This window comes from Agelaius phoeniceus, chromosome 11 (assembly GCF_051311805.1).
Source record: "Agelaius phoeniceus isolate bAgePho1 chromosome 11, bAgePho1.hap1, whole genome shotgun sequence".
Taxonomy (NCBI): domain Eukaryota; kingdom Metazoa; phylum Chordata; class Aves; order Passeriformes; family Icteridae; genus Agelaius; species Agelaius phoeniceus.
This window is the reverse complement of record NC_135275.1, coordinates 19,530,410-19,558,390: the sequence shown is the minus strand read 5'-3', so window position 1 is coordinate 19,558,390 and position 27,981 is coordinate 19,530,410. Positions and strand designations below refer to the sequence as shown.

Sequence of the window (27,981 nt, the reverse complement as noted above, 5' to 3'; positions counted from 1 at the left end):
CCTGACAGCACCCATCCTGCTCAGGGCTGAAATGTGGGAACTGGGGAATGGCAACATTAATTTTGCTGTTATTCATCAAATCTTATCACATGTTGGGGTATAGGAGCCAGTGCCAGCCACCCAGCTGGAGTTGGAATGGGGACCTCTTATGAGACCCTTCCAGGGCCAAGGAGCTTTAACAGTTTTCCTGATTTTGCCAGGTTTTTCTTTAGTACTATCACAGTTTCCTGAAGGAGGGTTTGTGTCACGGAATGATTATGATAAAGTGCTTTCAAAATGCTTCATAATAATTAGAGTTATGATGAGGGTTGGAACTAGATGATCTTTAAGGTCCCTTCCAGCCCCAGCCTTTCTGTGATTCTAGGAAATGTAATGTCAGCCTGTTAGTTCACTTACCCATGCAACAGCAGAGAAATGCTTTGTTTTATATTTGCAAATGCTATCAATACTCAATGATCCTTATTCCTGAATACCAGACATGGAATCATCATTTCTGACATAGGATGTTAAGTGAGCTGCTTGTGTTACTTTTGGGAAGGATCTCCTGAATCATTGTTTATAATGACTTACTTTGCTCTGCTCTTTCTTTCCAGCCTCCCTCTCTTTGCAGTGTTTTGTCTCTTTCTTCTTCATGTGGTGAAATCCAAGTATGAATGGGAAAAGTTCATTCGTAATGTGGCCAGCCCTGTGGTGACAAGCTGAGAAAGTTTGTGGCTATTATTTCCTCCTATGGGGATCTTGTGGATGACCATTTGAGCTTTGAGAGAAACAGTTTCTTTGGCAGACCACAGGCAATCTCTGGGCAAACTAGCCCAAAATGTCCCCAAGGTAATGCTATTAGACCAGCAGTGCCCTGGGTCAGACAGCCACTCCATCGCTGAGGGATGAGGGATTACAGCATTTATTCCACAGGCTTTTTCTGTCTGGGTTTCTGGTGAATTCAGAGATGTTTCGCTTTTTTTGCTTTTAATTCTCTTTACCCACAGGGCTCATGGAGTTCCCATACCTGACATGTGACCAAGTGACCTTGCTTGTAAGTTTGTTAAATACATGACTAGGAATTAGCTGTAGCAATATCCCCACAGAGCTGAAGCACTGAAAGGAAAAACTCATTATTCAATACCTTATTTCATGCTTTGGAAACAGAAGCAACAACCTTAGCACTTCCTCCTTTTACAGCCTTGTGGTTTCCGTCATTCTTTTCAACTCATAATGAGATTTAGTGTTGGAGGGAGATGGTTGTGCCAGAAAAACCAAGGTGGGATGGTTTTGATCAAAAAAGAAAGTATTGAAATTTGCAGGAAAGCTCAATTTCAGTGTGGAAGAACAAAGCTAATGCCACCTTTGTGATGATCTTTGGCGTTGCCTCCCGACTCCTGCTACGTCAGGAATGTTTGTGGAAAGTCTGCGAGGTCTCACTGAGGGAACTTGCCAGAGATTTTCTTCATGCCAAAAGAAACGTCGTAGTCCCATGGATGCTCGGTCAGCTCATGGATTAGGTCAGGCTGGAGACGCTGGCAGCAATTCTCTGTCCCTGCGTCAGGGCTGCCAACGAGCCGACAAAGAGGAGAGGTTTTTTCAGAGTGATCAGTATCACATCACCAAGAGAAAAAGGGAAAAAAAACCCCTCTGTGTCCGTGCACCTCCTGCAGTAGATTGAATCTGAAGGCAGGAGTGCAGTAAAAGTATGTTTGCTGATAATAAACTGAGCAGAAGTGACAGGGAAGTCAGTGCAACACAGAACATGCATCTTACTTTTTGCCATTTTCCTGATGATCTTGTCTTACCCTGGGCGTTTTGCAGACAAGTGCAGTTATCTCCTATCCCTGGTAAGGATGCAATGGAAAATACAAACACTTGAAGGGTCAGGATGCTGTAAAGCTGTAATAACTCAGGGATTTTTGCAGCTATGCAGGACTATAACAGTAATAAATCTATGAATTTATCATACAGCAATCTTAAAAATGCCCATTTCAGACTTCTATTTTAAATTTTTTTAATATCTACAGGACTGAAAATGTGGATTAATTTCTCTCAGTTATGACTAAATACCACATCAGGAAGGGGCAGTATGGGCTTTGAGGTGCAGAGATGTGCATGTACCACACCCAGTGTGCAGCATCCCACAGCCCAGCCCCTGTCTGTGACCCAGCCCCAAAGGAGCAGCTGTTCCTGCTGCTGTGCCCCCTGCAGAAGGACCAGCACCCTCAACACCTGCTCTCTGCCACTCATCCAGCCAGACCACCCTCAGTGGAGGGGCACTAGCCTTGGGGATGGAGACCACAAACACCAGAGTGGAAGATTATGGCAGCAGCAGCAGCAGCAGCAGCAGTTCAATGGTCTCCCTTTAATTTAACTGCTTTGGCCACTATTAAAACACCACAAGGGCTGAGGTGGGAGCACACAAATGCCTGGGGATTGCTCATTCCTGGTGCTGTGCCATGGAGTGCTGTGTAGGCCTGACATGGCTGCTGTCCCTCCTCCTGCCCCAGCAAGCTGAGCTCATGGTCAGGATTCCAGAGCCCTTGGCTATCTCACCAGCCCTGGAGCAAGCCCTGCTCCAGGCTGGAGCTGGCCAGGCTGTGCTGAGCACAAGCACCTTCATGTGACCCAAGGGCCAGCCTGCCCAGCCTCACGGGAGCCACCATCAAAGCTCAGCACCCTAAAATGATTAATTTCTATACCAACAAGGCCCTGATGAATACACTCAGGGCTCTAATCTTAATGAATCACATAAAATGTTATGCCCTTTGGAAAGGCAAATACAACCCCAGTGATTATGAGCTGCTTTAGTTTCTGCCTTGACATCCAGCTCTGCCTTTTGGGTTTGCTGACTCTACATGCATATTTTGTGAGCAGACCTTTGCCTTTGGATCACCAGGGAGCTCTGCCACTGAGGGCACCCCCATGCCTGGAGCACCAGCATGTTTCTGGAGGTGTAGGAGCAGATGCTGGAGGTACAAAGCAGATATAATCACTCACTCATTTCCTAAATGAGCATCTGACCCAAACTCGGTGCTGCCATGAGAGCAGCCCCAAAGTGGAGAAACTCCAGAGCCAGGGAATGAACCCCTCTTCCCTTGGACCTGTGGGTGGGCAGCAGCCTGACCAGGGCAGCCTGGGGGACCCAGGGTGTGGAGCAAGGAGCTGTGGTGTGTCCTGGCCTGGCCTGGCATGCAAAGGGCTGGAGCAGCTGCGGGGGCGGCCCCGCTCTCCCCGCGGGACCTCCATGGCATAGCCCAGCCTTTGAAGCTGCAACAGTCAGGGCTGATGCTGGGGAAAAGAACTGAGGATTTGGTTTGTTCTTTTTCAAAGGCTTTATTCCTCTGACAGCTGAGCTGGAGTCAAACCCAACTGTCCGCTGAATCCAGCCCTTTTATTTCTTCCCTCTTTAAGTTCCGAGTTTGCACTTTACATACAGTCATGGCAGGCTTAAGCTTGACTGTCAGAATAAAAGCCTTCTCTTTTCATAAAGCTCCCTCTCTGCAGTTCAAAACACCTCCAACCCAAGTGATGTCAGCTTCAAAGGCTGGCCCACACTGCACCCAGGGCTTTCTCCTGCTGCTGCCTATTTAGGGGTCTCTTGATGGCCTGTGGATCTGAGGGAAATCTGTGGGGCTCCAGCTGCTTGAAGGAGAGCTGTCAGGGTGCAGGAGAGAGTGGGGTGGCAGATACCAGCCAGGGTCAGGATCTCCCATTGTGCTGGGAGCTGCAGTGGGGATGCCAAGGCCAAGGGAGCTGTGTTTCTATGCAGGGGGATTGCTGTGACTGACACAGTCAGGATGAATTTGTCCTTGCAAATAGAAACCTCCAGAGCTTCTCCAGCTTATGTTGGATTAGAGGCAGAAGCATAAACAACCACAGCCATTCCCAGGGCAAAGGAAAGTCGCAGGTCCCAGGACATGAGGAGTTAATTCCTGAGTGCTGCTGGTTGAACTTGAGTTAGGATTTGTCTGTGGCAAAGTTCTCTCTTCTGTCCACATTCTGGGCAGCTTTTCTGGAAAAGGAAGTTGTTTAAGATGCAGCTAAAGATGATAATGTACAGAGGGATTTCTTTAAGTTCCTGATTTACTGAAACCACACACTTTCCTTTATTTTTCCCTCAGTTAGTGCTTAATATTAAGCAAGTAGGACTACTCAGTTGAAGAAAATTATATGTATAGTTGAATATTGCTCCATTTCACCTTATTTTCAACAGAGTATCCTTTTTATACTGTTCAGAAAAAGTAAAATCCATGTCCATGAAAATTGTACCTGCTCTTTTAAAAGATCCATGCATATTTCTGGCCATGTCCCCCCAAGCTGTAACCAGGAAGTGCAGAACAAGGAGCAAACACGGGGAAGTTTCAGCTGACAGTGCTCATTCACAGAGGAGAAGGAAACAGCAGGAAAAGGTCAGTGTAGACTAACCCTTACGTGGTTTTTTTCAATGAAGGATACACTCCTCTCTCTTTTCTCCTAGGCAATTAGTGTAATTACAGAAGCCAGCCATTTAGCAGACTTCTAACTGAGCACTGTCAGCACTGGCTATGAGAGGTAAGGCACTTGACTTTACGCCAGTCAGACACAAAGCACTTGCTGCTTAAAATGTCATCTCAGACAAGACGAAATGAGCTGGAACCATCCCAGCTCTGACTATTAACCTTGGCAGGATGAGGCGTGTAAGGACACCCAGATGGCAGATGTGAAAGGGATCTGAATAAGTAAAACAGAAAAGGTTTTACTGGGGGATTTAAATACCAAAGCGATCCACTGAGAATTGATTTGTTCACACTCTTTACTGTGTTAGGTGATGCAAAACTAAAGGATGGCTGGTTACATCACTCGCTGGAATTTAGGGTAAACTGAAGGAAATATTTCATCATCTGGAGTGTAATTGCTCTGTCTTGCTGCAGGAAGTTGAGAAACTGGGTTTAGAAAGAGCTGGATTTAGAAAGAGCTGGAGCAGTACCTGCCTGTTCCGCTCTTGATGCTTCCAACAGGTCTGAATAGAGTCAGTAGCTCATACAACCACACTTTGTGGGACCTTGTGCTCAGTGCTTCTCAGAACAGGGACCCCTGACCCTCCAGGCCTGCAGGATAATCCTAGCTGGGCAATGACCCTCATAAGAAAGCCAATTTCTTATTTATTCATGGAGCTCATCCATGGAGTGACAAAGGGAGGAGTTGCTTTAGGAAATGGTGCTGTTCCCCAGAGACCAAGTAATGGACTGAGCTTAGGCAGCCACATTTAACTGTTTTCTCACTGCTGCATGCTCCTGTCATGGCACTGAAGTGTATTGGTCACCGAGGAATTCCTAAATTAGATGCGCCATGATTGGAATTAATAGCAATGTGAAAGAAACAGTGCTCTGGAAAATAGGAATTCTGTTCCTCTGTGAGCAACAGCCTGTTGGTTAAACCCCCCTAAGCCCATGGATGCTGGCTGCAGGTCATCTTCAGACTCAGCAGATTTTGCAGGGAGGATCTAGCTAAAGAGCCTCCCTTGAACATTTGGGATTACTTTTGTATTTTAAAAAAACAGCGGAGTGCTGGGAAGGGATTTGCTAGATAGTACTTGAAAATTCAGCCTTTAGAGGGAGAGGCTGGAGACTCTTCCCAGGCAAAGAGCCAGACCCTCTCTGGAGGCAAAACCCCACTTTTCCTGATGATCCAACACATGTGTAAAAACTTGATTTTGCAAGTCTAGTCTCTTGCCTTGTTTCCAGCAGGATTTCATCAGCTGGTATTACCCCAGCACAGGGTTAAAATGGATCTCTTGAGCTTCAGTGTATTGTCAAGGCAACAAGAAACAGTGTTATGGTCTCATTCAGCCATTCCCCACAACACTGTTGTTCTCAGGCAAAGCTGTTTTGGTGGCACCCTGGTCACAGGAGGGAGGCAACAGGAGATATCAGCTCTGGGGGGAATGGAAAATGTCACTGTCACTGAGGAATAGAAAATGTCACTGTCACACGTGCCTGAGCTGGCCATGCTGCTTGGGTGTAGTTGGTAGAATGGGAAAATGCCCTTTGGGAACCTGGGCAGCAAAAGAGGTGGTGCAGGTCCACGTCTTCAGCATGGGGACATTGGCTGATGGGGCAGGTCTGTGGTGGGGACAGATGAGCCCTCCTGGGTGTTCATGGCCCAAAAACCCCTGCCATTCCACAAAGTCACCCTGGAACTGGAGTTGAGACAATGCCAGCAGACCCAGTAAAGTGGTTTTGAGACAACAGAGCTGCTGCTGGGCTGTGTGGTCCAGCATGGCCAACTTCTGTCACACTTTCACCTATCAAACCACACTCCTTTTGCTGCTTCCTTTCCCTCAGCCTTGTACCATCCTCATCCTCCTGTGCCTCCATTCCTCCCCATCTGTTTTCTGGCAACTTCTGCCCAGATAATGAGCTGTTGGGAGGATGAGACTCATCTTCCCAGCACTGGGCTGGCAGCTGAGGCAGGCAGCAACGCCAGCCCGCATTGCTGGGGGTTTGCTTTTATTTGATTTCTGCCATAAAAGGAACCAATTTGAATTCCTGGAATAATTAGCTGCCCTTTGCACTAGTGGCTCTTGAAAAGCGAGCTGGCGGGAGAACAGAGCGGGAAGTGGGAGGATGAGGTGGATCATTCGTGCTTTGTAGCAGGATTTCTCTTTTGTAGCAGGTTGTTTTCAGGAGATGACGCTGTGGGTCACGCTCTTCCCTGGAAAGCAAAGCTGGGGCTCCCTGCCCTGACCTGGGGCTGCTGCACCTCTGCTCAGAGCCAGCCAAGCCAAGGCCAAGGCATCTCAGGGCTGCAGCCCCAGGCTGTGCCCTCACCTCTGCTCAGACCCAGCCAAGCCATGGTTAAAGGATCTCAGGGCTGCAGCCCCAGACAGTGCCTTCACTTGTGCACCTCAGGTCAGAGCCAGCCAAGCCAAGGCCAAGGCATCTCAGGGCTGCCAAGCCAAGGCCAAGGCATCTCAGGGCTGCCAAGCCAAGGCCAAGGCATCTCAGGGCTGCAGCCCCAGGCTGTGCCCTCACTTGCGTGTGCAGGACTCACCCTCGTCATGGCTGTTTGTCAGCTGTACCCAGCTAAAAGATAAACTCAAGGTGCTGATTTCTTTTGGGGCTGAAAACTCCATGGTATTTCCTGAGAAGAGCCCAAACAGATCAAAGCTCCACATCAGCACTTTGTTTTGTGCATCCGAAGAGAAATCCACAAACTGCACCACTACTGAGCCGGGGTGGGGTTTTTTCTCCTGTGTTGCCAAAGTTCATTTTTAACGAGGGCATGTGAAGCTAAACCCTGTCCATTTGTCATCCCAGTTCTGGTCATACCCCAGTGACAGCTGAAGGAAGTCAGGAGAATGTAATTTACTAAGTGCTTTGGGATTCTTAGGAATATAACTCACTAGAGAGACGTTGCAATTTTCTAAGTTCATCCTTAAGGGAGAAGTAAGTGAAGTTTCTGTGTTGGAGGTGGCTCTGGTGAGGGAAAGCATTTTGCAGCCATCCCCACAGGGTTGTTAATGCATGCTTTTTGCTAACATGCCATTTCCCTGGAATTTTCACCCTTCTGAGCAATCTTGCATACGGATGAAAAGGAGATAAAGGAACTCAGTGGTACTCCAGGCCCTGGAGGCCCCTCAGATGGGCTCTGCTGGGAATACCTGCCTTCCCATGGCAGTGACAGATGAAGCAGCACAAACTACAAGGATGAAAGGAAAAAGTCAGAAATGAGAGAAAAATGGGAGAGAAATTAAAATTTAAAAAATCTCCTGGGGGGCCTGAAAGCCAAGGCAGATGGGTAAGTGGGTGAGATCCTCTGTGTACGTGCCCTCCCTGTTTCTGCCTTGGATGACCAATGCTCAGAGCACCAGGGAAGGCTGGAGAGCCATGGAGCTGCCAGTCCCACATCAGCAGTGGGGAATGCCCCATCCTGTGGAATGGACAGAGATCTGCTCCCAGCTGCCATACACACCCCAAATGAACAGGAGAACAGCTACAGCTGCCACTGGCCTTGGGAAGACAGTGGGACAGAACAGGGGTGCAGAAGAAGGGGATTTTAGTGGTGAAATTCTGGCAATTTGCACAACAACTGACTCTTTTCTCTGGGCATTGCCTCGTTGGTTAATTCTTTCCAGACCCAATATGCTAACAGGGGCAGGAGCACAACCAGCCCTGGATCCTCTCGCTGGCCTCCACCACATTCCAGCCAAGCAGTGGAAAAGCAAAGCAACAAAACCAAAACAGAAACTAAACTGTGTGTTAAGGAGAAAAAAAACCAAAACTGTTCCCTGCAGGCAATCTAAGGAAGCCATATGGAACCAGTTCAGTAAATAAAAACTGAACAAGTGACCTCTTCTTGGTCCCTCTGGAGACAGTGGCAAGCCAGGGATTAGCAGCATTCATAGTGCTCCCACAGGTTTCCATGATGAGGGACACAGAGGAGACTTGTGTGGTGCCTGGAGAGGTGGAAAAGGCAGAACTGGAAGGGACCAGAGGGACCCATGAGGGGCCTGGCAGGGAGGAAGATTGGGTTGGTTTGTTTATTGAATATGAGCCTAAAATCCTGCTTGGCTTTGGTCCCACCAGATCCCATTGAGGCACAGGATAAATTGCCTGTTCAGGGTGAGAGCAGATCTACAATGATGCCCTCCTGAATAACTCCTCTCCAGTTCTGGTGTTTGGTAGATCTCTGTGGCCATGAAAACCTCCCCACCTCCTGCCCCCATGGCCCAGTAAGTCCCATTTCAGTGAAAAATGTCCTCACTCTCCAGCTTAGGTGTGCAGGGAGAGACCCTGCTCCACCAGAGGATCCTCTGCCCACAGCTCACAGCTCATGGCCCATTTTGGTGTGTAGGGGAAAGTTGTTTCCCACCAAAAGCAATCAGCAGCAGAAGAAAAAAGGCTGAAAGAATGTTTCCCCAAAGTCCAGTGAACTCCCCAAACCAATTCTGTATCTTCTTGGCAGGAGCTCTACATTTTTCAAATGACATATCTGAAAATTACAGAAAGGCATAGAGTCCCTGCCCATCACATAAATCCACAGTTCCTGCTGAATCACTTGGAATTGGGCTGCCCTGGACTTTGCCAACGCAGTCATGTCTGCACTAAAGTCTAAATAAAATCTGTGGGCAAATCAAAGAAGCAAATTTCATGAGTAACTAGGAATTGATAGTTTTTGTGGTATGTTTGCAGGCTTTTTCTTATTCTAGCACTGTTTCCTGAGCAGACTCTGTAATATTCCACTTCAATCCCTCTAAGCTGACAGGAGAGCATGTACTTTGCAATCAGTGATTCATGCAATTACATGAGCCAGTGCAGAGCAAGGGAGTGAGAACCCCTAATCTAGAACATTAGCACTTATCTGTTAAATGCTCTTTTTTAACATACTGCAGAACCATCATCTTAGTCCTTACATAAGGATCTTCAGGGACTACTATGACAACAGCAGAGCTGAAAAGCAGCGTAATGAGGCACCGGGAGCACTGGGAACAGATCATGCAACAGCAACTCATTACAACTACTTCTTGTCTGACCCCAGAAATAAAATCACTTGTGGATGCTTTTTTATTGCTGAAGTTCTTTGTCAATCTGTTTCATTTTTATTAGGATATTCACTATATTTCTGTTTATACACTGATTGTTGACTTGGGCTGCAAGATTATATAACTAAGAGTAGAATGGTGTGGCTATTGCCAGGGGATGACAATATTCCTGAAATCATGCCAGAGACTTTGCAGTTTGTTGATCTATGGGAAAGGTTATGGAGATGAGTTACCAGAATCACTTGTTGGTGACAGAAATGTTGCTGTGTAGTGAAACAGGTACTGTGGAATTTGTTCCCAGCTTATTACACATGGAAGGTGAAAATTCCTGATATTAGAGGGCTTAATATCATATGCTGGTCCAGATCAGTGAAATTCAAACAGGAAACGAGGTTTTAAGAGTTGGAGTAGTTTGCTGAGGGAAGATGTCTTCATTGCTGTCAGCCAGTGCTTGATATCTCTTAAGTGCTAGGTTAAAACACAATTTTTCTCTACATTTTGGATTCACCAGTGAAATTTATGGATTGATTTGGTAGGAATTCAGACAAGAGTGCCTCTTCTAATCCCAACATCAGCACTTGTGTTTAGACTTCTTAGAAATTAGTTTATTTGACGTCAGAAGAGGCCAGGCACGAGCATGAGGTGCGTGGATGCTGCTGCTCTCCTCACCTGCCTCCCATCCTGGGGCAGAAACGTGCTGAGCTCTCAGCCAGTGCTGCAAGTTCCCGCAAGCAGCAGCCCCATGGATGTCCCCAAGGGCAATGCCACGTGTGAGAGTTGCGTCTCCCAGCCTGAACTGCCCCTCATTTTCTCCACATGATGCAAACTGTGTGACCCAGCCCCACACAGGGGGTGCCCAGGCTTGCTGAGCCACTCACACCTCGGATCCCAGCTGGCTTTTACAGGCTCAGGGAGAGCTGCAGGTGGTGTGAAGCCTCCATTTCTCTGCCAGACTGCTGCTGGTAACTCGGGAAGGCACTGGCCAACTCCAGCCACATCAGAGAGAGAGGCAGCAAACTGAGAAGTCGTTTACAGAAATATTTGCAACTCAAAAAAACATAAATGGTGGTCGTGTAAATGCTGGGGACCCAAACTAATGTCAGCAGAAATGGTCTGTTCTGCCTCGTGTACAGACCCCAAGGGAGAAGACAAATGATTGAGAGGAGTCTTGGGCTGTTTGTCTGTCAACCTCTACTTTAATTAATGAACATTAATTATTGACCTAAAGCAGAAATGTTGGACTACATCCCAACTCAGGGTACAGCTTAAACATTTATTCTTGAACGAATATTTATTTATTTATTTATTTGTTCTTGTGTGTTCAGGTCATTTCAGGCACTACAGGCAACTGATTTGAGGTCTTTCATTCCTTGGATGAACTTTACACCTAGACTATACATTTTAATATATCTGATATAAATAAATACATTCTTCCTCTACAAGAGTCAGCAAGTTTTCACCATTTTGCTGAATCAAGACCATTTTTGGATATACAGTGACAAAGATTAGACAAATTAGATACTGTCATTATTAAGAGAGTTTTTAGGGCAAAAAGATAATTCTCCTGTCTCGCATTACATGCTTCTTCTCAATTCTTTTATGAGAAAATTATCTTTTTAGATAGCTGATGTATTCACATTCTTAGTCTTCAAAATTCTGTAAATTCTGTAGTTCATTATCACTTGAATATGCCAAATAATTATTTGAATGCCTACTCATAGATAGTCTTCAGTAAAACTGAGGCTTTGAGAAGAGCCAGAGAGACCCACCAACTGCATTCATGAGATGGGCACTGTGAGGATTTACATTTAAGACACATTGTGGATTTTTACTACTTTTGCAGTAAAACAATTGTAATGACACTGAAATTCAGAAAGTCATCTCCTCAACTTTCACCTTTTTTTTTTTAAGAAGAGGAACGATTTAATCAGAATTAATTAATATTTCATTTTGAAATCACCTAAAGGCCATACAGATGTGAATGGTCTCTTCTGATAGCAAACCAGTTTTAGCTCAAGTTGGTAGTAAGAATATTCACATTAGGGTGGCTTCTAGTAAGTCTGTAGCATCTCCATTGTAATGTATAATGCTGCCCTTCCAGGCTCAGGATTGACAACCTTTCATAAATGATACTTTTTATGTCAAATGTCTTTTAGAAGAAATGACTGAGTCTACACAAACCTGCACAAAATTCTTCCCATCCCCCTTATTATTCTCCTCAATTCTATAGTGTTTTTAGAGGATCAGGAGGTTTAGAGCAGAAAGTAATTATTTGTTTTCGAAAGTTCTGGACACCTGGAGATTGTGAAAATAATCATTCCTGGCTTACATTCATTTTTAGTTTCTAGGATACAAACAGAATTTAAAATAAGCTAATCCCTTCACCTGGTTTAAACTGCCAGTGCTTCATGCAGCAACATGAGTTTACAACAGCTAAGGATACATCCCAGTTATTTTTAATCCTTTCACGTCAAAATTGGCTTATCCCAATTTTCTTTTAAAGCATCCTCGGAGTAAACCCTATTTACCCAGCCCATATTTGTCATGAGTGCACTTGTACAAAATAACCCTAAGCACCCAAAAAGGCCACGTTTGTAATGAAAACACCTCCAGACAGAGGGGAGGCCACCAAGGAATGGATTTGACAGCTCCTGACTGGGACTGAACCGAGCGGGAGCGCGCGAGGGGCTCGGTGCCCCTGCTCCCCCTCAGCCCCACTCAGACTCACCTCAGCCAAGGAACGAGGCTGGCTGAGGGCTCAGGGAAATGTGGGCTCTGCAAAGGCTCAGCCTTCCCTGTTGGAACAAAAATATAAATTGAAAAATCTGGTGAAAACGGGACCTACTTGTGAGAACGGGACATGCTGGAGGAGGGGAGTAGAATAAAGAGAGATGGAAGTAGGAACCGAGAGGCAGGAAAAGGGATAAAAAGGGAGTTAGGAGGGAGAAGAAAGGCAAGAAGAAGCATAAAGAGTTGGAAAAGAGAGAAGAAAAGGAGTGAGAGAAGAAGGGAAGGAAATACTGCATGTGTTTCGGTGATGTCCTCCCCCACAGAGGATCGGGATGCCCAAAGGTACCACCATTAGTGGTCAGGCCTTGGTTTGTGTTGAATTTCAGTAGTGTGCATGTAGGAACAGGTGCTCACTGAGACCACGAGAGCATGGCCTGGCATTTGTGCTGGAAAGAGCCAGAGCTTCTGGAATGGGGCTCTGCTCCCAGTGCTCCTTGTTCTGTCTTTCCATGGATCTTTGGTGGGAGCCAGCCCTGCTGAAGAAGGGAGCTGTTTTCCTCTTGTGGCCCTGGCAGCCATGGGAGCAGGGAGGGCTTCAGCAGAGGCAGAGATTGCCCATGGCAAGGAGGGGAGAACCACGGGAGAACAGGAATTCAAAGGGGTTCTGGGCTTCCAGCAGGAATTGGGATTGGTCCAATTCTTACTCACACTGTGGGGTACTTTTGATGCTGTTCTGTCCCAGACAAGATGAATACAGCCTGCATGTCCCTCATGGTCATGCCCGCAGCTCTGCCAGGTATCAGCAGAGGCTGGGTTGAGGGCTACAGGTGGTTTCTGTTCACAGAGAGAGCAGGGGCGACACTGGGTCTGGGTCTGCTGCTGGCCAGGGAGCAGAGGGAACATGGGCACTGGTCCCTGCTGGCTCCAGTGGCTGTGGGCTACTACTGCCCCACTGTGGGATGTGCTCTGACCTGATGTCCCCAAATGTTGTGGCATGTTTCCCCCCTAGACTGCTGTTGGATGCCTCCCTACTCCCTAATCTGCTGTGGGATGTCCAGAGCCAGCCTTGGGATGAATCCCTAGATCTCCTGTGGGACAACCTCATACCTGCTACAGGGTGTACCCCAGCCAGCCCTGGGACGACCCCTGCTGTGGTCAATCCTTCAGCCACACTGTGGGGTTTTCCCCCGAGCCCTGGGACGTTCCCCCAACACCGCTGGGCGATGTTACCCCCTAAGCCCAGGTCCCCCAGCGCTGATGCGGGATGTCCCCAGCATGCTGCGGGATGTTCCCCCGGGCTGTCACCATCCTGGCGCAGTCCCCCTTTACCCGCAGCCGCGCACCTGGGCACGGTGTGCAGGGTGTGTGCGGTGTGCGGTGTGTGCGGTGTGTGTGCGGTGTGTGTGCGGTGTGTGTGCGGTGTGTGCGCGATGTGTGCGGTGTTCGTGGTGTGCGGTGTGTGCGCTGTGTGTGCGGTGTGTGCGGTGTGTGTGTGTGTGTGCGGTGTGTGCGCGGTGCGTGCGCGGTGTGTGTGTGTGCGGTGTGTGTGTGTGTGTGCGGTGTGTGTGCGGTGTGTGCGCGGTGTGTGTGTGTGTGTGCGGTGTGTGCGCGGTGTGTGTACGGTGTGCGGTGGGTGTGTGCGGTGTGTGTGCGGTGTGTGTGCGGTGTGTGTGCGGTGTGTGTGTGTGCGGTGTGTGCGGTGTTCGCGGTGTGCGGTGTGTGTGCGGTGTGTGTGCGGTGTGTGTGCGGTGTGTGTGCAGTGTGTGTGCGGTGTGTGCGGTGTGTGTGCGGTGTTCGCGGTGTGCGGTGTGTGTGCGGTGTGTGTGCGGTGTGTGCTCGGTGTGTGCGGTGTGTGTGCGGTGTGTGCGCGATGTGTGCGGTGTGTGTGCGGTGTGTGTGCGGTGTGTGCTCGGTGTGTGCGGTGTGTGCGCGATGTGTGCGGTGTGTGTGCGGTGTGTGTGCGGTGTGTGTGCGCTGTGTGCGGTGTGTGTGCGGTGTGTGCTCGGTGTGTGCGGTGTGTGTGCGGTGTGTGCGCGATGTGTGCGGTGTGTGTGCGGTGTGTGCTCGGTGTGTGCGGTGTGTGCGCGATGTGTGCGGTGTGTGTGCGGTGTGTGCGCGGTGCGTGCGCGGCCGCGGCGCTGCCGGGCGGGGGTGACTCAGCCCCGGCTTTATAACGGCGGGGCGGCTCCGAGCCCGGCTCGCTGCGCCGCACCATGCGGAGCCTGCGCGGAGCCCCGCCGGCGCTGCCGCCGATGCTGCCGGTGCTGCTGATGCTGCTGCTGGCCGCGGGACACGGAGCCGTCATCACCGGGGTGAGCACCGGGGTGAGCGCCGCCGCTCGGCACCGACCGCACCGACGGGAGCCGGCACCGGCGGGGAGCGAGGGAGGGACAGAGGGACAGAGAGACAGAAGGACAGAGGGCTCCGCCGCGGCGGCGGGACGGGAGTTGGGATTTGTTCTCAGGGAGTGATAGCGGGACTGGGGGAACCGCCCGGGATAAGGGGTGCCCGGGGAGAGGGGAGCGGGATACCCGGGAGAGGGGAGCGGGATACCCGGGGAGAGGGGAGCGCTCTGCTGCCGTAAGGGGTGCCCGGGAGAGGAGAGCGCTCGGCCGTGCGGGATGCCCGGAGAGAGGGGAGCGCTCGGCCGTGCGGGATACCCGGAGAGAGGGGAGCGCTCTGCTGCCGTGCGGGATGCCAGGAGAGAGGGGAGCGCTCGGCTGTGCGGGATGCCAGGAGAGAGGGGAGCGCTCTGTCGCCGGGGCTGCTCCCTGGGCATCTCTGCTCTCTGCACTGCCGAGACTCGGGGTCTGTCCGCACTCAGCCATGCCAGCACGGAGCGGCGCCGAGTGCGGTGAAGGATGGCCGGAGCTGGGATAAGTGATAACGAGGACGTGGGAGGGAAAGCAGTGCCAGGTGATGAGAGGTGACAGGGCTTGGGGTCCGTCTGGGATGAGTGGTACCGGCCGTGGCATCTCGAGGGATGAGGGATGGTCTGGATTCAGTGGTATCAGAGCCCGAGGGACTCTCTGTGGTGAGTGATGCCAGGATGTGTCAGTCTCTGCGGTGGGCAATGCCAGACCCGTGGGTCTCTGAGGTGAGGGGATGCCACAACGTGGGCTCTGTTCCTTTGGAGGCAGGGATGTCTTCGGGGGGAGCTGTCTCCAGGCTGGTCCGGGAGCGTGCAGAGAATCCTGCTGCTTTTCCAGGGCTGGAACTGTCTCCCATCTCCCTGCATGCAGCCCCAGCTGTCCCCAAACCTGCTCTGAGAGGGTCTGGCTCAGGGCATTGCACTGCTCACTGTGCACCCCAAGTTCCTCCAGCCCCTCCATGTACAGGGCAGGATTAGAATCCTCAGAAAACTCCGTTTTCCTTCTTTTTTTTCTTTGTCTATGACTGTGTTCCTTTTCCCTCTCAATAGCCACCCCTTGCAAACAAGTCTCTGTTGTTGTTTTTAGGCTCAAGATTTACTCTGGCTGTGAAAATACTTTTTTTTCCTAAAGACGTTATTTAACCCAAAGCGTTGCATCACTTTTTAGTTAAATGATTTTTTAAGTGTTTGCTTTGGATTAATAACTCAGCATTTGCATTCCTTTGAGAGCTCACATGTCTTTTGTAACCATCAGAAGCTGCACTCACAGCAGTGGATTTCTCTGTGGCTCTCCAGGCTCCCTGTCCGGACCCCTCAAGTCCATGGAACAGCTTGTGGGCATTTCCCTGGAAGTCAGATCAGTTCCAAGGACTGATTATTTATTTTAGAGCAGAGAATGTGAAGGAATTTTTTAATAATTGAGGATTTCAAGATTCTTTTAAGTAGAAACATTCCCAGCAACAGAAGAGCAATTTATCTGTTATTAGAGTTGTGGCTACACCTTGAAAGCATAATTAACCCATTAAATAAAGTAATTGTGAGGCACTGAATAATAGATCAGGGACAAGGCAGATTCAAAAAGTAAAAATAGATTAGAACTAGAAAATGTTACTTTATTAACTATTGCAGAGCATTTCTGCTTAAACCACTGTGATGCATTTTTGGCTTTTGATGAACAGGCAAATCTCAGATGAGAGATGACGTAAGTGTTCCCCAACCCCTGAGCCTGAAAGATGTTTTTCCTTTCCAATTGAAGGACTTTTTTCAAGCTTTCCTTAATTCAGTGGTGGTTCTTGTGCTGAAACCTGTTGCCCTTGCAGCTGGCATTTCACCTGGGACATACTCTTGGGCTGGTTTTCTGGGAAACTGTGTTTAAATGAGGTGCTCATGTGGTGTTTGGGGAAGTTTAGGAGTAGCAGCAGGAATTACACATAGCAGATAAGATGTGGGCAGGAACACTTGGGTTGAATATTTTCAAAACTTGTCATACATTTTTGGAAAGGGAGCCTTAAAAGTTCTGCCAGATGTAAATATGTGTGTGTGAGGTCAGGAAAGAAATTCTTCAGCCTGGACATTCAAGACTCTTGTTTGGTAGAACACACCCAGGTGGGTTTTTCAGCTGAGTGGTATTTCACCCCAGGACCAGTCCCACAGAGATGAATGGACTTTAAGATACATAACTAAGAAAAAAAGGGAGTCAGGAGATGCAAGGCAAGAAATAGCAAAGAAATAGCAGAGCCTGTGACTCCAGCTGAGCAGTGGACACCCCAGCAGTGCGCTGGGGACAGCCAGAATCACTGGACCTGCATTTTTATTTGTGACTAGGGCAAAATAATATCATTAGAGTACTTTTCAAATTATTATTATTTTATTTTTTTAAGAGAGAGGTCAGAAAGTGAGTATAATCTACCTGGCAGGCTGGAGTGGTAGTTTTATGGCCATATTAGTCTTACAAGCAAATGCTCTGTGTTTGGGCTTACCTGCAGCACAGAGCTCTGTGTTTAGGAGCTGTTTGGGTCACACACACTATTTAATAGTGATCCTAATGCAACAGCTTCTTCCTAAACTACTGACTGAGCTTTAAACTTATATTTTGATCTGGCTCCTGCTGGTCAGTGCAATATTTACCCAGTGAGTGGAGTCTAAAGCCATTTATCATGTAAATCCCAAGGTAAGATCAGTGAGTTTTCCCCTCAAGAGCATGTTTACTCTGAGAATGTGCCTTCCCCAGAGCTGTTATCAACATTTACGTATGTTTTTATGAGTTTCCCATTTACGTAGTGCTGACCAGTGCCTTCCATCTCTCACTGCTGCTGCCAGACACCCAGAGCAGTAAGTTAATCAAGCTTACATTCAGGATGTAAGCAGAACCTTTAACTGATGCCAATTCTCACTGGAGAAAGGAGACTGGTTTTTGCATTAAATCTATATAAGCTTTTGATTAAAAAGTAACTGAAAGATGTACAGTAGCATGTTTTCAAACCCTAATGTGTCAATTGCTCTTCATGGTTTGTGGGTTTTAAGACATACCCACCAGTCTGCATTTTGGTTTCTGCTTATCTAAGCTGTATTGGGTAAGCAGCTAAAATATTTTTTTGCCTCCTGTGAAGTGGAATGCTACCACAGCAGCATTTTTTTGGATGTGAGAACTTATGCAAAGCTTTTCTTAAGACCTTTTTTTAGTTATGTGTAATTCTAGACAACAACCACAGAGTCCACATTTAAACTTTTGTTTTAGCTACTTCCACTTGGACTTCTCTAACAAAACTCTTGCAGTGTTGCAAGGGCACTCACAACCATGGTATTATCATGTGAAGTTAGAAGGAATAGTTACCTAAAAGTCATTAAATTGATGGATGATTTCCTATCTCAGCTTCTCCATAAGACTGGTTTGGTGACTCTTTTGGTGACAAGTTTAGTGTGGTTGGTCCTTGCTCCTGCCTGAGCTCACTCAGGCTCTGATTTGGGAGCTGGGAAAGCGAGTGGCACATGCCAAGGTCTATCAGTGCTCAGAAGTCTGGACTGTAAATCACTGACAGTCCTGGGTTTGGCCCAGAGCAGCTCTGTGTATGGTCCTGGCTTTAAACAACCTGGTCCCAACTCCAAAATGTGCCAGGAGCCTGCACGTTCCAATCCATGGAAGACACAAGTATTGCAAACCAGCCTTAAATCCTATTATCCACGTTAATGAGCCATGGTAACTTAGGGGTGCCAGAGGCAGCTCCTGAGCACCTGATCTGTCCTATTTCTGGACTACATTTATTATTCATGTAATTTGCTTAATGCTGTGTTGAACTGCAGGCCTGTGACCGAGACCAGCAGTGCGGGGCCGGAATGTGCTGCGCCGTCAGCCTCTGGATCCGCAGCCTCAGGATGTGCACCCCCATGGGAAACCTGGGAGACGAGTGCCACCCCCTGAGTCACAGAGTGAGTACCTCACTGGGGGGCTGGAGGAACGTCCTGAGCTGTGCAGCACATGGCATAAAGCCCAGACATGGTGGAAAGGCAGGGAAGCTTCCCATTCCTTACAGTATCCAGCCACCTGCATCTGTATGGGAGCAGAGATGGAGGCACCTGCGTAAGGAAGTGCATTAGTGTCAGAATTATGCTGAAGGGAATCAGAGGATGAAAGCACTACACGCTTCCCAGGTTGTTTTCTTATTAGTTTGTTGTTGCTGTTTTGTTTTGTTGCCTGATCCAAAGGAGCGCTGGCAGTTCCCAAGCCCGGCCCTGCCAATCCCTCCTGGTGTGAGCAGGAGCACAGCAAGTGCCACCAACCCCAGTGGCAGTGGACAAGATCCTGTCACAAGCATAAAAATGTCACCAGTTGGTGTTGGGACAGCTGGTGCTTTGAGAAAGTGTTGACACACATTTGGGCTTGAGAAAAGTCTCCACAGGCTCTCTTTGTTTCGGTTCTACCTATTAATTTTAAATATCTATGTATATACACATATACACACACACACTGTATTATTAATACAATGATTTTAACAAGTGCATTTATTAAAGGCTATGTAATTATATATTTCTTATGCAGTATGAAAAAAAGCTGCTTATTTAAAACACAAGAGATTGCATGGGATGTTACCAGGGAGCTTGAGAACATGATGGTCTTCAGAGTCATCCTCAGGGAAGAGCACAGCCCAAGAGTCATCACAAGTGGAAGATATAAAGCAATAAATTCAGATAATAAATGTGCAGCTAGTTAGCTGCCTCTCTCACTTTCATCCAAGGCCTGGCTTCTCAGTTTATTTTCTCAGTTTTAGGAGGTTTAAGGCTCTATTTTATTGCAGTTAAATTTTTAAAACTTCTGCTGTGATATTGGAGACCAAATGTTCATTTTTACTATGTGATGTAGCAGGTTTTTCTTGTAAGGACTCTTTCCATTACCAGGAATTAGGATAAGAGGAATTGTCTTCTAGAGGGTTTTATGAGCGTATTGTTATTGGGCAATAATTTAAACTGTCTGATATATTTCAAGCTGACTGCCTGCATAATTACAATCAGAGTAGATGCCTGTCCACCCCAAACACTAAGTCACTGATATTTATAAGCTTTATGAGGTTAATTTTAATTTCTCCACTGATCTTCCTGAGAAACACAAACCAAATTGATTTACTGGAGAACGTGAAATGAGTTTATTTTAAGGGTGGAGGGTTTGCTCAGTGGTTCCTTTCTGGTAAATACTTGTGTAGGGAGCAGCTGGGTGCCTGATCACCAAAACCTTTCATTTGCTGCAGGATAGGCCAAAATCTGGCACCACCATGGCCATGGCACCTCGGGGACATCCAGAGGAGCCAGGAGATAACTGGAGGAGATGCTTGGCAGCTGGGGTTCCACCTTCTAGTTTCCTTCTCAACAACTAGATGGTGATGGACTGATGCCATTAGCAGTCCCAGCTGGAATTTCAAGGCCAGGTCTGAGGCAGGGCCAGGCAGGTTTGGCAGCATGGGGCATGAAAGGAACATTTCCTTGCAGCGAGTGGAATGTTCAGAATAAATCACCTGAGCTGTCAGGAGGCTGAGAGCTCAGGTTTTGGGTTTGGCTGCAGTGCTGGGTGTGGGCACCCTAAGGGATGATTCCCATGGGGATCCCCAGCAGGTGTGGGAGGTTGCTGCCTCTGCTCACACTGGAGCAGAGGGGCTGTGGTGGGTGGCATGGGGAAACCCACAACATCTCTTGTCCTGGGGCTGCTCTTCAGATGGTGCTGGCCCAGGGCACTGCAGGGGATGTGAGCCCTCTGCCCACCTCCTGCCTCCAGCAGGGTGTCACTGGAGTCAGGCTGGTGCTTGCCACCATGCATGGAGGACTGTGTGGGACTTTCTCAAAGACAAAATTTGTACACTGACACAAGAAAATCTTGGAATGTTAATATTATAATTTTAGGCTTCAACCACACAGAAATCTGGAAGTGAGGGAATTTAGGGCTGCCTGCCCGGCTGGTAGCGGAGGCTTTGCACCTCTGTGCCTCCTTTGCTGCATCCAGGGAATGCTCAGTGTGTGCTGCCAGCTGGCAGCACCACAGCTCCCAGACACTTCCCACAGGGCTGTCCTTTTTGGCTCCTGTAAGAGACAGAGCTTGTGACCAAGTTGTTGAAGATTGTCAGTGCGTGTGCATGTCATGGCACAATTAAATTTGTCTAATGTACTCCATATGTGCTCCCTGCAGCACAATGTGGCTGGAGGAGGGTGGGATGAAATGAGAAACCTCTGCCCTGTGGTGAAAAGGATCCTGCTCACAGGGAGGTCAGGCAAGGTGACTCCAGAGGTCCCTTCCAGCCTGATTACCACGGGATCCCAAGGTTCCCAGGTCCTGCTCTGTGCCATGTGACAAGGCAGGATTCGGGACACGTAGAAAACCCTGCACAGTGGCACCACAAAACGTGATGTTAAAGGCCAGTGTAGTTTCACAACAAACTCCTTTATGAAATGGCAGTAAATGGAGAACATGTGTCACAGATGTAGATTTACACAGCAACATGGCTGTTAACATCCTGCTCTTAACTGTGGCTGGACTGGGTGTACAGTGGGGCTGCCTTTGCCATCTGCTCTGTGCTGCAGCTCGTGGGGAGCTCTGGCTGTGAAGGGAGGGAACTGGGCAGCATTCCCCATATCCCCAATATTCCTCCATTTCATCCCCCCAGCCACCAGTGCTGTGGCTCTCCCTGTCACTGATTGTAGGAAATAGTAAATATGCTGTTAGCTAAAAAGTTTTTAAGCTCTGTAACAAAGAAACCTTTGGCTGCTGCTGGCTGTGTGTATTGCCATCTTCCTATCGTCTCAGCCATGTAACGAGGCTGATGCTGCAAATAAAGCTCAAGGAATGTACCCCAGCAGTCCCATCCTGTTTGTGAAAAGGAAAGAATAACCACCCCAACGCAGCTGATGTGCTTGTCTGTCCCCAGGTGCCCTTCCCCGGGCGGCGGATGCACCACACCTGCCCCTGCCTGCCGGGCCTGGCCTGCCTCAGGACTGCTCCCAGCAGATTCAGGTGTCTGCCAGACTTCAGAAAAGAAGATGTCTTTTTTTAGCAGGGACTGTTCTGCACTCGAAAGAGCCGCTCAGTGTTTTCCTTTTCTCGTTGTTGTGACCAAAAAGGGGTTACTTTGCCAGGGGAAACCCTGCACGACTTTCCTGCCTCACCAACATCAGCTGGAGATGAGACACTGCTGTTGTGGCCAAGGTTTTCAGGAGGGACTCACAGTGGTGGATGATTTCATTTTGGGGTAGCCAAACAACATTTACTAGAGCAAAACTCTCTCTGAGGGCAGGGGCTTGACATTCCTGAATCATTTTGTGGGCTTTATGGTTCTAGTTTAACCCCAGAATGAAAAAATCCAAGTTATTTCCAGTTTTGGAAAAATTTGGCCACATCTTTACACTTTGGAAGACCTGAACTGAACTGAGAGTTGGATAACTGCATAGTATGAAGCATATGACAATTGCCAAAAGAACTGTATTTACATTGCATTTCATATCTTTATTAATATAATTTTATTTGTAAATTAGGCACACCTCTAGGGTAAAAGTTTAAACAATAGATGTAGTTTTTACACTTTTTAAAAGTGGCACATGGAAACAAAACATTTCAGTATTCAGAGCACTAAAAGATTTATTTATTTTAGTGTTCTAAGATGAGAAGTTGTTGTTACATGAATTGATGTAAAACTACCTGATCATCTCAAACTATGTATTAAGATGTAGTTTATATTAAAGAAAAAAGGAACCCTGAAGTTTATTTTAATAGGCTGCCTGACCTCTTGTATATTTATCAAATTTGCTGTGCAAAAATTCTGTATCAGAATAATGGCAGTGTATGATTTGATTTATTTTAATATTATAACATTATTTTGTCATTGTGGTTTTTCATTTTTATTCAGTGTAATCTGTTATCCCACACTTGATTCACCACCTAAGCTAGCAGAGCTCCTTATGGTTAGCTTAGCAAAAGATTATGTGCCTCTGGCTGTTTTTTGGGAAACTTGTAGTTTACAAGGCATGAATTCCTCAATCAAGCTGCAGTTTCAGAATTTGGAGGAATGTTGGTGTAAATAATATGAGAGGTTTTTCTTGGCTGGTGCCTCAAAGGATCAACTTTAGCCCAGCAAACATAAGATTTGTGGGTTTTCTATGAAATACTGTGTGACTTCATATTTACTTGTCAGTCCCCAGAGCTGGAATTCCAACAGTTTGTGTGAGATTCACATGTTTCTTGCTCTCAGACATGCAAACATATGCTGGAACTGGAAAAGTGAAGTCATTCATCTTTCAACAATCAGTGCTTTGCTGCTGGTGGAGATGGGGGGGTTGAAGAAGTGAGCACAGTGTGTCCAGGCCAGACCTGTAAAACTGAGAGGAGAAACATCCCTGGGAGTTACCAGGCACCTTCTGCTGGGCTCCACAGCCTTCCTTGGGGGACAGGAAAGAATAGCTGGATTGGTTATTGCCAGATCCTCGTGGATTCTGCATATGTTAGGGAAATAAAAGTCTTGAGAGAGATTGCATCCTCCTGGCTGAAAACAGCCCATCCCCAGGGTACCCACTCCAGTGCCTCTGAATTTTGCCTCCCCCTTTGCAGTGGTGATAAAAAAAAAAAAAGACTGAAGTGCCACTGAAGGGTAATTTTACATCTGGTTTGCATTAATGTGATCAGGTACAAAGTGCCTGTATTAGATCTGGAGTCTCAGAGGGGCTCAACACTAACCCAAAGGGCTGGTGAAAGGCTAAGTCATTTATTGAGTTCAAAGTGACATGCCTGCATGGCAGAAATTCCCATAACCTGGATTTAAAACCAACCCCCAAGCCTGATTATACCATTGTCACTAAATAGGGGAGCTCCCCAAACACCCTGTGCACCCCCAAAGCCTGGGTTTGCAGATGAGGAACACTCTGGAAATGTGGGGGTTGCTTTTCTGTCCATGTCTGTCCCCATAAAATAAGCTCAATACCATGGACTTCAATTTACACAAACTCAAGAAGAAAAATAGGAGCAGTCCAAATGTGCCTGTGTCCCATCTCTTGCTCCATTTTTTAAAATCAGAGCACAGAAAATGAACCATGGGAGGAAACAGTAGCCCTGCTCCTCATCTCCTGCTGGCCTAATTCACCTACTGAAGGCAGTAGCCCTGGTTTGTATCATTGTAAAAGAGTGGACATTGTAAAAGAATTATACCTAAGGACTGCCTCAGACCTGCCAGATCCTAGGAGAGTTTATCAGGCAAGAGGAGAGCAACTTTGTAGTTATAATTTGTGCCAATTAACTTGTGGCTTTAAGCATTTATCTGGGTAATGAGAACAGCCCCAATTACACGGGTTCAGAGTTCACACTCTCTGTAGCAGTGGAAGCTTCTGTGTCCTGCACACACTCCTGGACAGGGAATTTGGATGGTGCAGCTTTGAGAGATTCCTTATCCCATACTTGTCCTTGAGGGGCTTCTCCACACCTTCCCTGTGATGTAGGAGAGAGAAAGGCAAAACCTCACTGTCCTACATCCCCACTATATTCACTTGGCAATAATTATTACGATTCCCCTTTTAGTAATTTAATTTCCATTAATTGACACTGACAATGGAGGTTAGTTGATTTGAGAGAATCACTCTGGAAGGAAGATTAAGCTTTTGCATCCCCATTATTTCCTAAACTCTGCCCTAATCAATTATCTTTTCTCCCATCCTAGGGGAGATTTCCTCTCCCAAGCACACCTGCAAAGGCCCTTTAATTTCTGTCTGCAGTGGAAGGGGCTGGGAGGGCACCCTTTACCTTTGCTTTACACTGATAATAGGCAAACCAGTGACCACAAGTATTTCCAAATGTGAATGGCCATGCAATGCAGTCCCCTCTGCTCTTCCCTGGAGCCAGCTTTTGTCTTGAGGAGCACAGCAAATGACTCAGGATGCCCCACAGGAAAGGTGGACAGCCTCAAGCCAACCCTGCCACAAAAAAGTTTTCTGCAGTCCCCTGTGCTTGCCCCAGAATCACCCTGGAAAGTATCTGAGACCAGGGACAGCTTCCTCACCTGCCTTGAAGGAAGGAAAGGGAGAGGTCCTTGCAGGAGAAATCAGATGAGAGAACAGAACAGAACTTGTGCAGCCCTGGAACCTCCTTGGAGCAGGGGATAAACCTCATTGCCCATACCCACAGCCTATGAAGAGAGAGGCTGGTTTAAACACTTCCCTTTATTCACTGCACTTAGATCTGTGCCAACGTGTGTTTTAACTTTATTAATATTGCAGTAATTTCATTATTAATAGAAACGTGTGCATTAATTTTTAATATTATATGAATATTGATATTACAGATATGCTATAGAATAACGTTGATATCCCACCACACTGGAGGCATTTCCATGTTTATTGCCAGATTTTAGGTTAGCAGAGAGGCCTTGCAGGAAAGGGCACCACCACCACATATAATGAGTTGCTGCCTTAATTTGATTAGGTGCTTATTAGGAAAGGGGAAGCAAGGTGTTTGGGGTTTGAGGGTGCACAGCTGGCTGAGCCAGCACACACTTATAAGCCTGGGGGACTGCAGGGAAGCCTCCGCTCCTGAGCACCAGCAAGCCCAGCTGAAACTCAGCTTCATCTGCACTGCACTGCCCTGCCCTGCCCTGCCCTGCCCTGCCCACAATTCACCCCTGGAAAATTTTGCTACTTCGAAGAAAAGTGTTACAGAGGTAAAGTAAATTATTCTGGTTTTGTGGCAAGGGGGACTCAAATCTGAGTGGGTCCATACAGAAGAGACAAGTCAAATACTGGTTTTACAGAATTAGTAACTGAAAGGAGCTGAACTGGCTGAAGATCATCATGGTGTTTGGGAAGATAAAAGAGAATAATGCATACCTCTATGGAGAACACTTTAAGGTAAGAAAAGTGATTATTGTTGGTACTGTTAGTCTGTAGTGGTGTGGGAAACAGTAGTCTTGTTGTGACCACAAAGCTCTTGTGTGTTTGAAGATGATGTAACATTCCTTGTCAAGAGGGACTGAGCTAATTTTCTTCATCAGCACAATCCACCAAAGCAAAGGATGACACCAGCAAGTGTGACCCCAGACCAAGGTCCTTGCCAGTGCCTCTCCCTACCCCAGCAGCTCTGGGATTTGTTCTTTCTGCACAGATGGATATTCAAAAGAAACAGAAGGTGCTAAGAATCCCTTGATTTAAACAAGATGTCTCAGGAGTTTGATCCTGACAATGTGTAACATGTTTTCCAGAAGGAATTAGAAAATTGCAGGAAGAGAATAGACTGTGCAAATGCAAGAGGATTTTGATAACAGCAAAATCAATGTGCCTTTCTCTGTTACATAGATATGAAATGGCAAACCAGCAGGGGTGCAGTCATTAGACTGATCAATAATTCTGAGCACAGGAATGGAGATGAGTTTAATGCACATCAGCAAATCACCTGTGGTTTCTCAAGGAGAGTCCTGAGTGCAGGCAGACCTACCCCAGTGCAGTAGGACACATTCCAAGGATCTGGCAGGGCAGGTCCCCCCAGGTCCTCCTTGGAGGATGGTGGCAGCCTTTGGGTCACTCTGCCTGGTCATCAGGGCTGGGAAAGGCTGGATGTGAAAGGCTGGTGCTGAGCAATCCTGGTGCACTGAAAGGAGAAGGATGGGTGGCAGCTTGTTGTGTGACAAGATGTACAATGTAGGGTGACAGCAATGTGTGCAGGAGAGGAGAAAAGAGCAATTTAACCACAGAGGAGAGGTGTAAACCCCCCTGTGGCAGGGGTTTCCCAAAAATCTGAATGTGAGCAGCTTAGTGGGGCAGAAAATGAAGGCAAGCACAATGCCAAAAGAACAGAAAGTCTCCTCTGCAAAACCTGGGAGACTGTGCATATTAATTGAGTACTAGGAGTGCCCAGAGCACCCCAGGCTGATGGTCCACCCCAAACACCTTGCTTCCCCTTTCCTAATAAGCATGTAATCAAATTAAGGCACCAGATACCAGAGTGGTACAGGCATGTCCCTGTCCCCAGAAGTTCACAGATCTCCCAGACCACATAAAGCAAGTGCCTGTGCTGTACTTAGTGTGTACCTGCACTGCTGCAGCCTGAGCCAGCCTGGGATGCAATCACTGCATCCCAGCAGATGGCACAGGAAGGATGGGCCATGGAGAGCTCTGCATTGCACTGCTTGGGCAGTGTCTCCCTTCCTAGGCTGGGAATTCCACCAGGTCTCCCAAACTCTGGTGCCGTGCCTCTGCCACAGCATCATAACACATGGAAAGGATTAAATCTGCTTTTAAAGCATAATGTGGCTTTGTAAAACCCAAGGCAGTAACACAGTGCAGAAGCAGACTAAAAACATGGCCTGGTTCCAGCCCAGTAAGCAGGGCTGGGTCGTCTTTATTTACTTTTTCTTTTGCACACGTGAGTGCACTCATGTCATTTCATGCAGAGATTTGTGGGCTCTTTCACCACAAACAGGCAGATGTGGCTCTTGCTGCAAGGAGTCTGCAAACCAGCAAAACTGATATTAATTCCAGGGGGTGCAGGATTCACCCTTTGTTTACTCCTTCAGGCTATATGAGAGCCCAGGCAGCAGAGCACACCTCTGACCTCTTTCATGGGACCAGAAGGGTCAGCTCAGGGAAAGGCATCAGTGAGGCAGCTGCCAGCATTCTCACTCTTGCCAAAAATTTCACCACATCCTGTAGAATTAGTAGGTTCTTAAATTTTTCCTCTCCAATTTCTTTTCTCACATGGATGAAACCTTGACAGAAAGGTCCTCCACCCCTTCAAATCCAATAGCAAAATTTCCTGACTGTGGTGGTGTCCTAATTCCAGCTCCCTTCCCCACCCTTTCATTAAACTCTCCAAAGTTGCTAACAAACCTTTCACACATTGCAACAGAGCCTTCAACTATTTGGATTTGGTTTACATCAGCACTTAGGCTCAGACAGATATTGCACAAACAGTAAGAAAAAGTCTGTCCTGCTGAGTATTTAGAATCTACTGGGGAGGAAAATCATTGCCAAGCTCTCTATCCCCACTGGCAGCTCTGTAGCAGGTCCTGCAGAGCCTGGTTCCTGCAGCCTCCCTCATCACCCTGCTGGGCCACCTTTTGGTGATGCTCAGCCCAAACATGTCCCTCCTTGCTGTCACACCTCAGCTCCAGCTCTACCTCTGCCTGTGATGCTGCTGGCTCCTTGGCTCAGGTGCCCACATTCTCCCCCTGCAGTCACTGCAGCTTGGCTGAGCATATTCCCTCTTCATCCACCTTCCTCCACACCCAGATGTCTCCTGGGGCTCTGCTGGAGACAGGGGCAGCTCAGCCCCGTGGGCACCCTGAGCTGGTCTCTGTGCCCCAGGGCCACTGCAGCCCTGAGCACCCAGGGGCTGTCCCCTCACCCTTGGCACAGCACACTGAGG

At 47.7% G+C, this 27,981-nt stretch overlaps 1 protein-coding gene across 3 annotated transcripts; it reads left to right on the top strand.

Moving 5' to 3' along the window:
• Positions 1 to 14,363: 14,363 nt before the first annotated feature.
• On the top strand, positions 14,364 to 22,465 carry PROK2 (prokineticin 2). 3 transcript variants are annotated; one of them, XM_077184698.1, is made up of 3 exons: positions 14,364 to 14,562; positions 18,411 to 18,536; positions 21,515 to 22,465. In XM_077184698.1, exons 1-3 carry the CDS (start codon positions 14,452 to 14,454, stop codon positions 21,638 to 21,640), a joined length of 363 nt encoding a protein of 120 aa, XP_077040813.1. In that variant the 5' UTR covers positions 14,364 to 14,451; the 3' UTR covers positions 21,641 to 22,465. The 3 variants fall into 3 exon arrangements, with proteins under 3 accessions (XP_077040813.1, XP_054496258.1, XP_077040812.1); XM_054640283.2 differs by having other exon boundaries at positions 14,371 to 14,550; XM_077184697.1 differs by lacking the exon at positions 14,364 to 14,562 and adding an exon at positions 14,862 to 15,335.
• The last annotated feature ends 5,516 nt before the right edge of the window (positions 22,466 to 27,981 follow it).

Coding starts and splice junctions, on each gene's coding strand:
- PROK2 (XM_077184697.1), top strand. CDS start 15,222: ATGAGGGATGGTCTGGATTCAGTGGTATCAGAGCCCGAGGGACTCTCT. Junction 15,336..18,410: donor CAGACCCGTGGGTCTCTGAG/GTGAGGGGATGC, acceptor GTTGAACTGCAG/GCCTGTGACCGAGACCAGCA. Junction 18,537..21,514: donor GCCACCCCCTGAGTCACAGA/GTGAGTACCTCA, acceptor GTCTGTCCCCAG/GTGCCCTTCCCCGGGCGGCG.